The sequence below is a fragment of the Dendropsophus ebraccatus genome, chromosome 1, assembly GCF_027789765.1.
Source record: "Dendropsophus ebraccatus isolate aDenEbr1 chromosome 1, aDenEbr1.pat, whole genome shotgun sequence".
In the NCBI taxonomy this organism is placed as follows: Eukaryota; Metazoa; Chordata; class Amphibia; order Anura; family Hylidae; genus Dendropsophus; species Dendropsophus ebraccatus.
In genome coordinates this window covers 67,349,015-67,365,050 of record NC_091454.1, presented here as the reverse complement: position 1 = coordinate 67,365,050, position 16,036 = coordinate 67,349,015, and the positions used below count along the sequence as shown (strand labels likewise).

Genomic DNA, 16,036 nt, shown 5'->3' with positions numbered 1-16,036 from the left:
TTTTTTTTTTTTCTCCTTTCTTTCTATTAGAGAACCCATTGGGAAGAAGAAATTTGGTAAGTGTCTTATGTGTTATAAATGCATGTGTAAGAGCTGAAGTAGAGTAGCTTGCTCATGTGAATTTACAGGAAAATGGATGAATTTCTTTGGCTTTTCTTCTGCCCTGAGAATAAAGTAGATTTAAGCGAATTTGTCACACCTGAAATAAGTGCAGTTTTATCCACTTAGTAAAGCAACAATAAAGGTAAATAGGTAAATAAAAACAGACTGCTCTCATTCCACTCTGAGGTATGCATTGCCTTCACTAATGCAGCGTTATATGTAGGTGCAGACATATGGAATTTTAGCAGGTCTCAGCGCTGTAACCTGTCAATCAGGCTGCTGATGGGAGGTCAATTTTAGGATAGAGGTGTTGTGAGCCTAGGGCACAGCTGCACAGCAGACCCAAACCAAGCCAAATAAAAGTGCATTTTTTCTGCAGAATAAAAACACAGATTCGGGATTCAAAGGTATTATATTTATCTTGCCTAAAAGGGTACTCTGATCAGGTTTAAAAAAAAAAAAATGGTGCAGAAGCATATTGCATTGCTCACTTGTCTGTTCCAGTTCTGAAACCACGGGAAAAAAAAAAACACATTTATTTTGAGGGTTTTAGTTCTGCATTTTGTGGTTGAATTTCCTGGTTGAGTGGTAGCTTGGTACTACAACTCCCAGAATGCATTGCTTTCCCTCAGCTCTTCATCAGTCCTCCCACTTTGCTTACTCCCTTCCCTGCTAGTTCCCTACACAAAGATGTTGCCGAATCTGTGAATCACTCAGGGTCAGACAAGTTCCAGTCAAGTCTCCTGTGACTTCAGAGGCTGTTGCGTTGTCTCAGGAGTGAGGGGGTTTGTAGAATAATGGCCATTGTTTTGAAAAAAAAAACCTGCAATCAAACGGCCAAATAAAGACATTGTGTGGTCGTGGCCTTAAACAGCTAAGACAGCGTGCTCGGACACAATGTTTTTTGTTTTTCCTTTTAAAGAAGATAATCTTGTTTCATAGCATCAATTTAACAGAGATCTGGGCTGCTCTTTTAATATATGTGAGTAGATACATTCTAGGTATAGGGCTGCTGGAAGAAATGGGAGTTTTTAGATACTGATTACTACTTGTGTTGTGGTGCCCTCTAGTGTAATAAAATATTATAGCACTGGAGTTTACTTGCTGTATGTTTTGTACACATCCTTTTTTTAAGCTATGTTGCTACTTGCTACTAGGTTATATTGAAGATGGCAGTCAATGGTGATCTTTACAGATAATGTCATATTTATTACATCTACTGTAGCTCACTGAGACTGGATATTTGTAAGTCATGAGGTAGACGGCAAGTTATTTAGCCAGCACATCTATTAGCAGTGATTGGCCAGATTACTATACTCATGGTGAGCACACAACTTATGGGCTGTGTAATATTTTGCGGTTAGGTGCAGACTCTACATCAGCCGACCCCTTAGTCTTGGACCAGTATGTGGTGGTTGCAGCATACGATAAACAAGAGAGCACTGAGATCAGCCTGCGCGTTGGACAAGTGGTGGACATCATTGAGAAAAATGAGTCTGGTAAGAAAATGTTAAGTGGGATGGGAAACGCAGACTGGGGTATCATCATGAAGAACAACCATATATTTAATGGGTGATATATGGTAAGTAAATCTTATAATGTATGTATAATGGGGATTTTCAATAATCCTGTTTTTAACACTATAAATGCACTTATATATACTAAGAAAGAGAAGTGTCTGCTTAAAGGAGAAATCTGGCTAAAATTTTTATTAAAGTATTGTATTGCCCCCCAGAAGGCATACAAATCACCAATATACACTTATTACGGGAAATGCTTATAAAGTGCTTTTTTCCCTCCTGCACGTACTACTGCATCAAGGCTTCACTTCCTGGATAAAATTGTGATGTCACGACCCGACTCCCAGAGCTGTGCGGGCTGTGGCTGCTGGAGAGGAAGATGGCAGAGGGATGCTCAGTGTCCCTCCAGTGCCCTGTGTCCCTCAGTGTCCCCCTGCCTTCATCCTCTTCAGCAGCCACAGCCTGCACAGCTCTGGGAGTCGGGACGTGACATCACCATTTTATCCAGGAAGTGAAGCCTTGATGCAGTAGTAAGTGCAGGGGAAAAAATACTTTAAATACAATACTTTAATAAAAAATTTGGCTTGACTTCTCCTTTAAGTGTTTTCTCAAAATTCACAAAGTATCACCTATAAATAGGAAAGCAATGAATGTCTGTTATTTTTGGGGGTCTCAAGGGGGTCTCTCTTTTTCCTCTTCACATAAACATAGCAAATAATTTTTTGTGCCTTTATGTGGCATCTTATAGAGCTGAGGAGAACAGTGTTAGAATGCTGTTCTCCCTACCTGTCAGGTCCTGGTGCCCATCTGTGAGGAAACTTGGGTCTGATATGTTCTTGTTCACTCTTATTTACTCAAAAACACTATGCATTATCTTCTTCTTGTACTACAGATTATAAAGTAAGGGGCTGTTCTCTTTGCTACCAGAGCTAGTGACATTAACCCTTCCTAAACCAGGGAATGTTTTGTTAGTCTACAATTAGCGATATGCAAATTTACAGTAATAACAAAGTGAAGCACTTTGTTATCTCTGCAATCCGCTCATCAGCTGCTGCCTTCTAACTCACTGCTGCTCTGTGCCACTCCTTCCTGGGTTCTGGGAATGGCTGGATCCAGTCCTGGGAAATTGGGAGAAGTTTTCCAGGACTGGATCCACCTTTTCCTAGCACCTGGGGAGGTGCAGCACAGAGCCACAGAGTTAGAAGGCAGCAGCTGATGAGCAGATTGCAGAGATAACAAAGTGCTTCACTTTGTTATTACTGTAAATTCGCTCTTCTCTATCTATAGTATATTTGTCCCTATTTTCTGCAGCCTAAACCTATGAGAGTCTTAAAATCCAAACCAGAATAACACAATATATCACTAAGGGTCTTGATAGAAATATCCTTTGTTGATTATCTATTTGGCTACATCTTTGAAGTCGCATTAGGGCCCTATTCCACAGTAACGATAATCGGCCCCATTCGGCCGATTATCGCTCGGTGAAATAGAGAGAACGATCAGCCGATGATCGTGTCATTGGCTGATCGTTCATTTAGGGCCAGACCTAAAATCATCGTTCCCCCACTGCGCATCGGTTAAATAGCGGTGCACGGCGGGCAACAGACGATTTGAGAAGCAGCAGCAGCATACATTACCTGTCAGGTCTTCTGCTCCGCTCTGTCTTCCTCCCTGGGTCCCGCGCGCTCTGGCTTCAGAATGGACTGTCAGCTGACAGAGCGCTCAGCCAATCACAGGCCGGGACCCCCGCGGCCTGTGATTGGCTGAGTGGCCTGTCAGCTGACAGGCCATTTTGAAGCAAGAGCGCGCGGGACACGGGGATAAAGACATTGCGGAGAAGAAGCCTGGACAGGTAATGTATGATGCTGCAAGGACATCGGTAACTATGTCCCTGCAGCCCTCGCTCAACGATCGGCCCGTGGAATAGGCCCAGTAAACGAGCAGCCATCTAGCAGATCGGCGCTCGTTTACATCGTTGATCGGGCCCTCCTCGGCCCGTGGAATAGGACCCTTAGAGAAGAGACTGGGAGAAGATAAGAAGAGAACAAAGAGAGAGAGAATACAATGTAATTTATATTTACATTCTATTTATATTGTGACATTATTTCCAGTTCTAGTTTGCTATTCCTGTGGAAACTGTTATGCAATGCTGAATCCCATGCGGTTTAGCCACTTATTGTTTACTGTATTTCTCTATCGGGATAAGGAATGTTAAGGTAATTGCAAATGGGTTTTCTGTCTGGATTCCTAGCATTTTTTTGGCTGATGCCCTTAATAAATCTTGACGTTGGCAACAGACAGTATGTAGAATACATGTTGTACCTGTTATTCCCTACTTTATATTGCGATACAAGTATGTTACCATTGTGCTAACCCCTTACGCCTTTATAGAAATTGTGTTTTTTGTTGGTCCCAGGCTGGTGGTTTGTCAGTACTGCAGATGAGCAAGGATGGGTTCCGGCAACTTGTTTAGAGGCTCAAGATGGAGGACAGGAGGACTTTACAATTCAGCCAGAAGAAGGTAAGAAAAATATAATGCCACTTTTACATTTCTATCACTTCATCACTGGCTAACACCCACCACTGAATCATTATGTGCCAATGCATGGTGCCATGGAAACACCACCATTCCATGTCATAGATTCATTCCTTTCTCAGATAAAAGGAAAAGACTGAAGACGTTTGTCAACTAAAAAACTGTTCTCTCTCCAGCCCAGCTTTTTATGTGTATATATCCATGTCTGTGTCATGTGCTGTCTAAATATGTCTTACTAGTCTGTGTATTATGTCTGAGTACTCTGCACTTCTGGTAATTCAATGAGAAGTAGCTGGAGTGAACAACCTTCATACAGCCAGCAGGAAGTGGTACTAATGTTCTACTAGGACGGTCTGCTTGGATTCTAAGAGTGCCCAGTTACTAAAAGAAATATTTGGAAAAACCTGACAGCTCCTCATTTCTTGTTTTGTCACTTCCTGCTTCCCAACATGCTCCCAGCCCCCTGGAGATATTGGTCCTTGCCTAGGCACGTCGGCCGCCGAAGGACACTTGGGGACTTGTACACCAGTGGATGGGGTCCAGGTGCAGAGAGGCTTGTTTTATTGTCTGTGATTGCTGTGTCTTCTTCTATTGCATGAGATCCTACCACTGGTGACTGCATGTCTTGCACGTACATATTTTGCTTCAAAGGGAAATATTAATATGCATGCCAGAGGCATGTTACTTGCAGTAATGACAATGCAATGAGAAGTAAGAACTGCAGGTCAGTTCCCCAATACATGTGTTATGAAATTTGTAGGTAACAAGATTAAGAAGCTGTCCTACAGCAACATTTTATTATACTGTATACTTGGGTATACATGGCCAACATTATCCATTCTTTATACATTATACAATAACGTACTTTGGTCAGTTCATGCAACCACAGATATTCCCACCACTTTGGGTTTGGAGGATCACACCACAAACAGCCAGAAGACAGTAGCCCTGGCCTTTATTTTCGAACCCAACTTTGTTATGTTAAATAAGTGGAAGTGGACACCTCTAGGGTTATAGTGCCTACTTTAGAATTCATTTTAATGGAGTTCAGTAAGAACTGTTGCTTTTGTGAGAAATATGCTAAGCATATATAAGATTGTTGAATGCAGCAAGTAAAGCTAAAGAAAAGAGAATCAAGCAGCAAATGGTTTATGGTTTGCAGTCTGCTTTTAAATATATTTTTCTTTTTATGAACAGAAGAGAAATACAGCGTTATCTATCCATATACTGCAAGAGACCAAGATGAAATCACTCTGGACAAAGGTGTCATAGTAGAAGTCATTCAAAAGAATCTTGAGGGATGGTGGAAAATTAGGTATTTTTGTTCATGTACATTGTACAGTGAATAATGTATGCATCTCATTCAGCATGTGTATATAAGTGCCTAGCATATGTATATTAGTTCCTATCCTGTGCTGCTTCATAGGTAAACAGCACCCCCTCCAAAAAATCCTAGTGCTGCAACTGAGCATGTGTGACCAGAAAGCTAAAGATAAATTAGAGGTCACAGCTCTAGGCAACAGCTAGAAGGGTGCCCTCACACTTTTTTTTTTTGTGTGTGTATATGTGCAAAACAAGAGTCTGTGGAGTCTCGGTTGCGAGTCTCAAAACATTGGATAGCCAGATATCTCTAGCCTGTTGCCACGGGGTGCCTCCATGATGGGGAGAGCACCACACCACCCTGATAAATAGCCCCTTATGTCCCACTCAGTTGCGAGTATTGGAACAGAAACAGGGAAATACCAGGGTGGCCCCTTTTTGTCAACGTCTAACTCAAGGTACGAGCATTTCGATCATGACAAGGGCTTGCAAAGGCAGGCCTCCATCCACAGACAGCCGTTTCGGGGTATTTGCCCCTCGTCAGTGTGGAGTAGGATTCTGGCTAGTTAGGGCAATAACAAATCAACCAACAAAACACAGTTATCACTGAACTCAAGGAGAACAGTGAAAAAAAACTCCAATGAAGTACTCAATCAAGAGTCTCCACTGATGCCCCCAAAAATTTTAATATGCAAAACAAGAGTCTGTGGAGTCTCGGTTGCGAGTCTCAAAACACGGGATAGCCAGATATCTCTAGCCTGTTGCCACAGAGTGCCTCCATGATGGGGAGAGCACCTTACCGCCCTGATAAATAGCCCCTTAAGTCCCCCTCAGTTGCGAGTATTGGAACACAAACAGGGGCCACCCTGGTATTCAACACGTTGTGTTGAATTCTATCCCATGAGTGCTGCGGTATTCTTCTGATATATATATTAGATATATATATATTAGGGATGGGCGATTAATCAAATTAATTCGATTAATTCGCCCAGACAGTTAGAATCGATTCGATTTTTTTGTGAAAATCGTAAATTTGATTTTCACAAAAAATCATGGCGGGCGGCGCGGTAAAGTGTCGGGTCTGGGGAGAGTTGCAGGACGCCGAGGTGAGGTGCAGGGCTGCCAGTCAGGAGAGATGCGGCACCGGCGGCTCCAGCCTCTTCACAGAGCCGCGGCTGACCTGTCCCCCGCCCCTTACACGGCAGAGCCGCGTCCCGCTCTCTTCCTGGCACACGTGCAGCTCCCCGGTCTGTGGAGGAGGTGGCAGGGATTGCAGCAGAAGGAGATAGTGTCGCTGTGGGTCCTGAAGCTGTACAACGGGCAGCGACACTACAGTGGGGAAAAACAGTATTTATTCAGTCACCAATAGTGCTAGTTCCACCACTTAAAAAGATGAGAGGCCTGTAATTGACACCATATGTAGACCTCAACTATGGGAGACAAAATGAGAAAACAAATCCAGAAAATCACATTGTCTGATTTTGTAAGAATTTATTTGCAAATTATGGTGGAAAATAAGTATTTGGTCAGTAACAAAATTTCATCTCAATACTTTGTTATATATCCTTTGTTGGCAATGACAGAGGTCAAACGTTTTCTGTAAGTTTTCACAAGGTTGGCACACACTGTTGTTGGTATGTTGGCCCATTCCTCCATGCAGATCTCCTCTAGAGCAGTGATGTTTTGGGGCTGTTGCTTGGCAACACGGACTTTCAACTCCCTCCAAAGGTTTTCTATAGGGTTGAGATCTGGAGACTGTAGCTAGGCCACTCCAGGTCCTTGAAATGCTTCTTACGAAGCCACTCCTTCGTTGCCCTGGCGGTGTGCTTTGGATAATTGTCATGTTGAAAGACCCAGCCACGTTTCATCTTCAATGCCCTTGCTGATAGAAGGAGGTTTGCACTCAAAATCTCATGATACATGGCCCCATTCATTCTTTCATGTACCCGGATCAGTCGTTCTGGCCCCTTTGCAGAGAAACAGCCCCAAAGCATGATGTTTCCACCCCCATGCTTTACAGTAGGTATGGTGCTTGATGGATGCAACTCAGTATTCTTTTTCCTCCAAACACAACAAGTTGTGTTTCTACCAAACAGTTCCACTTTGGTTTCATCAGACCATAGGACATTCTCCCAATACTCTTCTGGATCATCCAAATGCTCTGTAGCAAACTTCAGACGGGCCCGGACATGTACTGGCTTAAGCAGTAGGACACATCTGGCACTGCAGGATCTGAGTCCCTGGCGGCGTAGTGTGTTACTGATGGTAGGCTTTGTTACATTGGTCCCAGCTCTCTGCAGTTCATTCACTAAGTCCCCCCGCGTGGTTCTGTGATTTTTGCTCACCGTTCTTGTGATCATTTTGACCCCACGGGGTGAGATTTTGCATGGAGCCCCAGATTGAGGGAGATTATCAGTGGTCTTGTATGTCTTCCATTTTCTAATTATTTCTCCCACAGTTGATTTCTTCACTCCAAGCTGGTTGCCTATTGCAGATTCAGTCTTCCCAGCCTGGTGCAGGGCTACAATTTTGTTTCTGGTGTCCTTTGACGGCTCTTTGGTCTTCACCATAGTGGAGTTTGGAGTCTGACTGTTTGAGGGTGTGCACAGGTCTCTTTTTATACTGATAACAAGTTTAAACAGGTGCCATTACTACAGGTAATCAGTGGAGGAAAGAGGAGAGTCTTAAAGAAGAAGTTACAGGTCTGTGACAGCTAGAAATCTTGATTGTTTGTAGGTGACCAAATACTTATTTTCCACCATAATTTGCAAATAAATTCTTACAAAATCAGACAATGTGATTTTCGGGATTTGTTTTCTCATTTTGTCTCTCATAGTTGAGGTCTACCTATGTTGTAAATTACAGACTCCTCTCATCTTTTTAAGTGGGAGAACTTGCACTATTGGTGACTGACTAAATACTTTTTTTCCCCACTGTATCTCCTTCTGCTGCAATCCCTGCCGCCTCCTCCACAGACCTGGGACCTGCACGTGTGCCAGGAAGAGAGCGAGAGCGTGAAGAGGCTGGAGCCACCGATGCCACATCTCTCCTGACTGCCGGCCCTGCATCTCACCGTCCTGCAACTCTCTCCGGACCCGACACTATACCGTACCTGCCTTAGGCCCGCATACCCCCTCAGTGACCCCCAGTCTGCCCCATGACCCCTCAGTGACCCCCAGTCTGCCCCATACCCCCTCAGTGACCCCCAGTCTGCCCCATACCCCCTCAGTGACCCCCAGTCTGCCCCATACCCCCTCAGTGACCCCCAGTCTGCCCCATACCCCCTCAGTGACCCCCAGTCTGCTCCATACCCCCTCAGTGACCCCCAGTCTGCCCCATACCTCCTTAGTGACCCCCAGTCTGCCCCATACCCCCTCAGTCACCCCCATTCTTCATCAGCCCAGTCCCACTCAGTCCCCCTCAGCTGCCTCAGCCCCCCTCAGCTGCCCCAGTCCCCCTCATCTATTCCTGTACTACTACTACACCCCTCATCTATAACTGTACTACTACCACCACACTCCTCATGTTTACCTGTACTAATACACCCCTTATCCACTATACCCCCACTACTACTCCCTACCTAGATGGAGGCACAAAGAAGATCTCCTATACTATATGGGGCACATAATTGGGAAAACTACTTATATGGGGCACACAATGGGCTTGTCTACTACATAGGGGCACAGGGGGAGCACTGTCACACTAGGAAGCAATACCATTGTCTCAGACGTAATTAAGATAGTATCTAATGCTGCAGGGAGAAAAATGTCCTGTTTATTTAGCAAAAAGAAAAAAAATCGAGATTTAAATCGAGAATCGTCCAAAATTTGTAAAAAAATCAAGATTTTATTTTTTGGCCATATCGCCCAGCATATATATATATATATTATGAAATAAATCACAACGTTTGAATTCTAAGCTGTGCTGTGGGGAATTCCTTGCTATATATATATATATATATATATATCTACAGTGATTATAAAAAGTCTGGATTTATTTCCAGTTTAAAGGGGTTGGCCACTTTATAGTTAAATTGCTCAGTGTCAATGTCCACCACTGAGCCTGTATATGTCTATGAAGGACACAGGGGACAGGGCATGGTCACATGCTCCTCCATTTCAGCCATTTTATGGACTAAGGCAAAACAGAGCAGGGCAGCCCAGCCTGGTGAAGGGGAGTCTGATATTAGCTCTATGAGGTACACAGGGAGCTGCTGTCCGTATATACAGTCAGAACACTTACTAATACTTTGTACTGACCTATTTTACTATAAAATGGCCAACCCCTTTAACTGTGACCCATAATCTGTACATTATTTTTTTAAATAGGAGTCATGTTTTACATACCCCCTAAATGGTAACTACAAAAATAGCTGAAATGGCAACACAGAAAGACCATAAGACCCTTTTAAATTGGCAGAGCCACTATTTATGACCAGGTTATGGAGGGATAACAAAAGTTACTTTCTAGATGAAAAGGTATAAAACCCTTTTGAAGTGAACCAGGCAATTATTTATGAACCCCACCAGATTCATCATGGTGGGGATCTGACACTTTGGGTTTCTGGCATGTAACTTCAAAGGACAGACAGATGTACTTACTATTTCAGCATGCACCATCCTAACATATATTTAAATATTCATGGACATCTCCCCTTTTATCACCTAAATGACCAATAAGTAACCCCAAGTTGTCATAATAAACTGAAACATGATCTGGAACAGTATGCTTTAAAATATGGATGCGACCATACTTCAGAGAGTGGGGGTCAGTCTGACTGAGCTGTGACTTAATACATATTTCATCCTACCCCCTGGGAAAGCAGAAGAAGCTGTACATTTTGTAAGTGATAGGTATTTTATACATTATTTTATATATAACTGTCTTACTACAGATATAAAGGTGCAGAGGGCTGGGCCCCAGCATCCTACCTGAAGAAAATCAGTGGAGATTTACTCTCTCAAAAGCTAGCCTCAGGATCCAGCGCCAATTCCAGTGCTCTAGATTTGGATGGGATCTCTAGGCAGCAGAACTATGCTGGTCGGGATCGGGAAGCTTCAAGTCGCCAACTTCCATTCACAGATTTTAAGCGAAGTACGAATATTTTCCTACAAATTTGACTTCATTTGTTGTCTGGAAATTGCGGTCATTCCCAAAACCTATTAACAATTGTCATATATCTTCATCTTTTGGATCACTATTCCCAAAAAATTTCAAAGGCAAACATTCTTTTTGTCACATGTAATACTTGTGGACAGTTCTTTAAAAGATCATAGGGGGGGATTTACTATTGTATCCTGTGTGTCCGACATGCTAACTGAGTTATGCGCCTATTTTTGTGTCATTTAGTTGGCTAGAAAATCCCTGTCCACTTGCATAATATGAAGTACTTTTAAAATAATATCTGCTTGTCTCCTGAAGTGTACCTAATAAAATTTGCTTTCTCTTCCCGTAGAATCTCCCATAATGAGACAGAGACCACCGCCTCGCCGGGACCTCACAATTGTACGTTTTTTAAGGCTCTAAAATGGCTATTCTTTCTTGGTTCATAATTTACCCAGCGAGCATTTTATAACAGTCTCAGAATGAGTGACTTAGGGTGTGTTTACACACACACAGATTTATCTGACAATTATTGAAGCCAAAGCCAGGAACAGACTATAAACAGAGAACAGGTCATAAAGGAAAGACTGAGATTTCTCCTCTTTTCACATCCATTCCTGGCTTGGCCTCCAAAAATCTATTGGATAAATCTCTGTGTAAAAACACCTTAACACTTAGGGCCTTATTACATGTGCCAATGCCTAATGTAACAGAATATCAGTCTTCTAGATTACGCTGTGCACCGATCATTTGTGCCACTTCTTCCATCACTGTTCGCTGCGCATCACCCATTACAAGAGGAGCAGCTGACAAGAGATGATCAGAAAGAAGTGATCAGCAGATGAATATTGTTTGTTTGCAATATGGGGGTAGAATCTGTGCATTTTTCAGTGTTCTTTCTACATCTCATAATACTACATGTGCATTGTTTTAAGGGAGTAGGTTCGTATTTGATGCTGCCCATGGCTCGGTCAGTATAAATCCAATTTTTTTTTAATCCAAGTGGAGGTACAAGAAAAGTGTGCAGCGTTTTGTGAGGAATTTACACAATGTTTTAAAGGAGAAGTCCAGTGATTTATAAAATCAGGCAGCTGGCCGGGGCAGGGTGGAAATTTACAAGTACGGACTTACTTCTCCTCGTGCCCGCGGTGAGTGGTGGGACCGGCCTCGGGACCCCCAACGGTCTCTGGGATCTCCGGCGCTGACACGCCACAACCTGGCTGATGAAATGGCCAGGGACGCTGCTCCAGTCACTGATTGGCTGAGCGGCCAGTCCATTAACCGGCACAAGCCTTTTCCCCCCGAGATGTGGCGTCATCACAACTAGCCTTCCGGCAGGGGTCCCGGTACTCACTGCAGGCATGAGGAGAAGTAAATCTGTACTTGCAATCAATTCCCACCCTGCCGGCTGCCTGATTTTTAAAAATCGCTGGAATTCTCCTTTACAGAAAAATATTGTCGCTACATTGTTGCAGCATTTGTATTTCAATTAACATTTACTAATTGTATTAACATTATCATTTTTTTCTTATTTGTGCTTTTGTTTTATTTCTATGGAAATACACCAGCCTCGAGGACTAAATCTCCCTAAACCACCTACACCTCCTCATGTAGAGGAAGAGTATTACACTATTGCAGACTTCCAGACCACCATTCCTGATGGCATCAGCTTCCAAGCAGGACTAAAAGTTGAGGTAAGTTATTAAGTAACCAGCATAATAACCCTACAAGATTCTCCCACCAGCTGTAGAGACAGAAAGTAACAGACTGATCTCAAACCTGTCGCTCTCTAGCCTTCCAGGACTCCAGCATGACCAGACGTTATCTATATTTTAATATTTGGGACACCACAGGTTGGAGCTGGTTATGTGGTTACAAAGTACACTGCAAATGGGGGCTATTAACCCCTTTTTGCCATCCACTGTACATTTATGGCAAAAGTCACTGGAAGTTCAGCTGAATATGTGAGTGAAAGTGCCCATCCAACCCCTAATGTTTTTTTACCTGTCTTTATTTCATCTCAAGCTCTATGATGATAAAGGTTGTGTTCACATCCATGTTGGAGGCTCCATTCAGAGATGTCATCTAAGCTTGTCAACTTAGTAAAGTTTTGTTTTTTAGCTGACGATTGGATTTTAAAAATGTCACATGCTTTTAATGGCCATTAATAGGTGAATATACTTAAAGCGGTTGGCCACTTTATAGTAAAATAGGTCAGTACAAAGTATTAGTAAGTATACTCACTGTATATACTAACAGCAGCTCCCTGTGGACCTCATAGAGCTAATATCAGACTCCCCTTATCCAGGCTGTGCTGCCCTATTCCGTTTTGTTTCAGTCCATAAAATAGCTGACATGGAGGGGCATGTGACCATGTCCTGCCCCCCCCCCAGTGTCCTGCATAGACATATACAGGCCAGTGATTGGTTGAGTGGCCTGTCAGCCGAGACAGGCCGCCCCTGATGCTGGAGGAGCGCGCGGGACTTGGGAGAAGCAGGAGAAGAGGAGCCCTTCACCATGCATAGATAATGTATACTAGTTAAGCTAGGGCTGCAAGGAGCAGCCCTTGTTTAACGATAATCGGGCCGTGGAATAGGCCCAGTTTATCGAGCGCCGATAACGCTCGTTTATCGGGCCCCGTCAACCCGTGGAATACCATCCTTAGTCTTGTGCTGGTTGCAAAAAGACACTGAACTGGCTGGGACTTCCTGTGGTTTGGCTCAATGTGTCCGTCAGTCAAATCACTGCCGCCTTTGTGAGTGCGCAGATAACCGGAACTTTTAGTACCACTAAAAAATTGTACTTTTCTGGAGGACAACCTAGAGGTGAACAACTTATATATATATTTTATATATCTGAAAACTTTTCATTTTATAGTCCCCAAAAAAGTGGCATGAAATTGTTTTACTTTTATGATTATTTATGTTTTTTGCATATTGCTTTATGTTTCCCATCAGGTAATAGAGAAAAACCATAGTGGCTGGTGGTACATTCAAATTGAAGATAAGGAAGGCTGGGCCCCTGCTACCTTTATTGACAAGTATAAGAAGACAAGCAGTGCTTCAAGGCCTAATTTTTTGGCTCCGTTGCCCAATGAGATGGCCCAGCTGTGCTTGGCCAATGCTTCAGCAGAGAGTAGTTCTTCAGAAGAAGCCTCTGGACCTTGTAGACCTCTGCCAGAGCCCCCTCAGAATGGCACGGATTCTGTACCAAAGTGGAAAAAGGAGCAAGGCTTTAAAAGTACTCAACTGAATGGTAAAGAACAATCATTCAATAGTGTATATGATGAGGCCGCTGATGATGAAGGGGAGGAAAAGCCAAGTTTACCTCCAAGAAGAGAATCAATGCTGAAGACAGAAGATATTTCTGAAAAACCAAGTATGCCACAACTCCGGGTTCCTCCTCCAAAACCATCACCCAACCTGATGACCTCTAGTCCACAGAGACAGTTACCCCCAAAAGACATCAAGAAGCCAGAGTTAAAAAGTGATAAAGGCAAAATGTTTCAGCTGAAAAATGAAATGGGGCTGGAATGTGGTCACAAAGTATCACCCAAAGAGCTAAAAAAGCCAATGCTTAAGCCAGTCCCAGTGCCTAACAAACCGAAGTCTGACCAGTCTACAGAGAAGGCAGACTTGATGGTCCCAAACCCCTTTTTGAAGTCCAAACCACAAGTGAGACCTAAACCTATTCCTGCAGCTAAAACTGAGGTGAATACAGAAAATAAAGTTGATATTTCAAACCTAAGAAGTAGACTTAAGCCTGCTGCAAAGTCTCTCGAGAAAACAAATGAGCAAGAGTCTTTTGATTCTCCAATGTATACCGCACCTTATCAGGGGGCTGCCGGCAGACCTCTCGAAAAGCCAGAATTGAGACTTCAGTACAGACAGGATGATGAAATACCTAGAGAGCCACCATCTAAAGCATTGCCGGTACCGATGAAGACTGTAGACAGTGAACCAAAGCCTGGGAGAGATGCACCTCAGAGGCCTGTAGTGCCACCAAGAAGACCCCCTCCTCCTAAGAAATTGTCCACTGAAGCCAATGACGGGAAAGCTACACCACAAAGGGAAAGTTCTGATTCAGTAGTTGCTCCGTTATCAAACAAGCCAATACTGGTTCCACCAAAAGCAAAGCCGTTCCTCCCTTCATCCAGCATGGATGATACCAAAGTAAGAAATAGTTTTGTTCCAAAGACACAGGCACCGAGGCAGGTTGATGTGAAGGAAAGGTCAATGTCCTGTGAGGTACCCAAAGATTGCTGTTATGTAGCCATTGCTGATTTCGATGGGGATGAAGAAAGCAGCAGCTTTAAAGAAGGGACAGTATTTGAGGTTCAGGAGAAGAGCTCAAGTGGCTGGTGGTTCTGTAAGGTTATTAATGGAGGCCCGATTTGGGAGGGCTGGATACCTTCCAACTATCTTAGAAAGAAGCCATAGTGGTTACATAGTTTACAAATTGCAATAGTCTCCGAATTTCAGGTCTATTTAATTAGTCCATTAATTTATAGTTTTTACATGAAACTTAATTTTTTTTAATATACATTCCATTTTTTTTATTCACTTTTTTAAAAATAACAGTGGAGTGGGAGAGCTGACAGGGCAGGCTCTGGCTGTAGACATAGGAATCATGGGGGTAGGTATGAGCTGAGAAGAGCTTAGAAATGTGGTGGTAGCAGTTATGGAGGATTTTTGCACGTGCTGGAAAGCTGGGTTATCACGTCTTTTCCATATTTGGCCTTCTTTAAGATATTATTCGTTTCGGCCAAATTACATTTTCGCCACTGTTGACAGTGACATAATAGATTTGGCAGTAACCCTACAGTTTAAAACTTTGATTTACATTTTTTACATTCATAGCCAATGTTAACATAGATGGCTATAGACTCATTAGCCTGCATGATGTGGGGCTACATTGCAGCACTGTAAGTGGCTCCCCATTTCTTAAAAAAAAAAAAAGAAAGAAACCATGTGTACATTTTTTGTTTGTTTCCTTTTTTGTCAATTTTTGGGACCTTTACATGAATGCAGAACATTTTACAATTTTGTGACCTGTAGAGGGCAGCAATGGCCAATATTTTACAATGAACAGATACAACCGTACAGATCCATTATACCACGGTTTTCACATCATGTTAAATAAGCCTACTCAGGAGTTGGCTTGTGGTGTTACCAGAGTATATGCTAGATTGTGTTTTTATTACTAGATGGTGGGGAGTTGTAATCTAAACAGGAACATTTGGAGAGCTCCTGCTTCTCCAGTTATGTTGTGCCAGGTGATAAAGTACAGTTGGCTGTATGTCTCCACTGGTAGGAAGAGGGAGGGTGACAATATATAACTATGAGATATCCTTTCAGAATCACTAATGCCTGTTACCTCTAGAAAGGATCAGGACTTCTCCTGGAACTCAGAGACTAAATGAAACCATGGCTGCTAATGCAAAGTCACATTTAGT

General features: G+C 43.0%; 1 protein-coding gene across 1 annotated transcript in view; it reads left to right on the top strand.

Annotated features, from left to right (window-relative positions):
- SH3PXD2B (SH3 and PX domains 2B) overlaps nt 1–15,543 on the top strand; it is a 104,773-nt gene extending 89,230 nt beyond the window's left edge. Inside the window, exons 6-13 of the mRNA XM_069972309.1 lie at nt 31–56; nt 1,467–1,601; nt 4,039–4,143; nt 5,356–5,473; nt 10,373–10,572; nt 10,934–10,983; nt 12,150–12,275; nt 13,539–15,543. Of these exons, the coding sequence (XP_069828410.1) occupies nt 31–56; nt 1,467–1,601; nt 4,039–4,143; nt 5,356–5,473; nt 10,373–10,572; nt 10,934–10,983; nt 12,150–12,275; nt 13,539–15,020 (2,242 nt within the window). The 3' untranslated portion in view covers nt 15,021–15,543. The remainder of the gene's footprint in view (nt 1–30; nt 57–1,466; nt 1,602–4,038; nt 4,144–5,355; nt 5,474–10,372; nt 10,573–10,933; nt 10,984–12,149; nt 12,276–13,538) is intronic.
- The last annotated feature ends 493 nt before the right edge of the window (nt 15,544–16,036 follow it).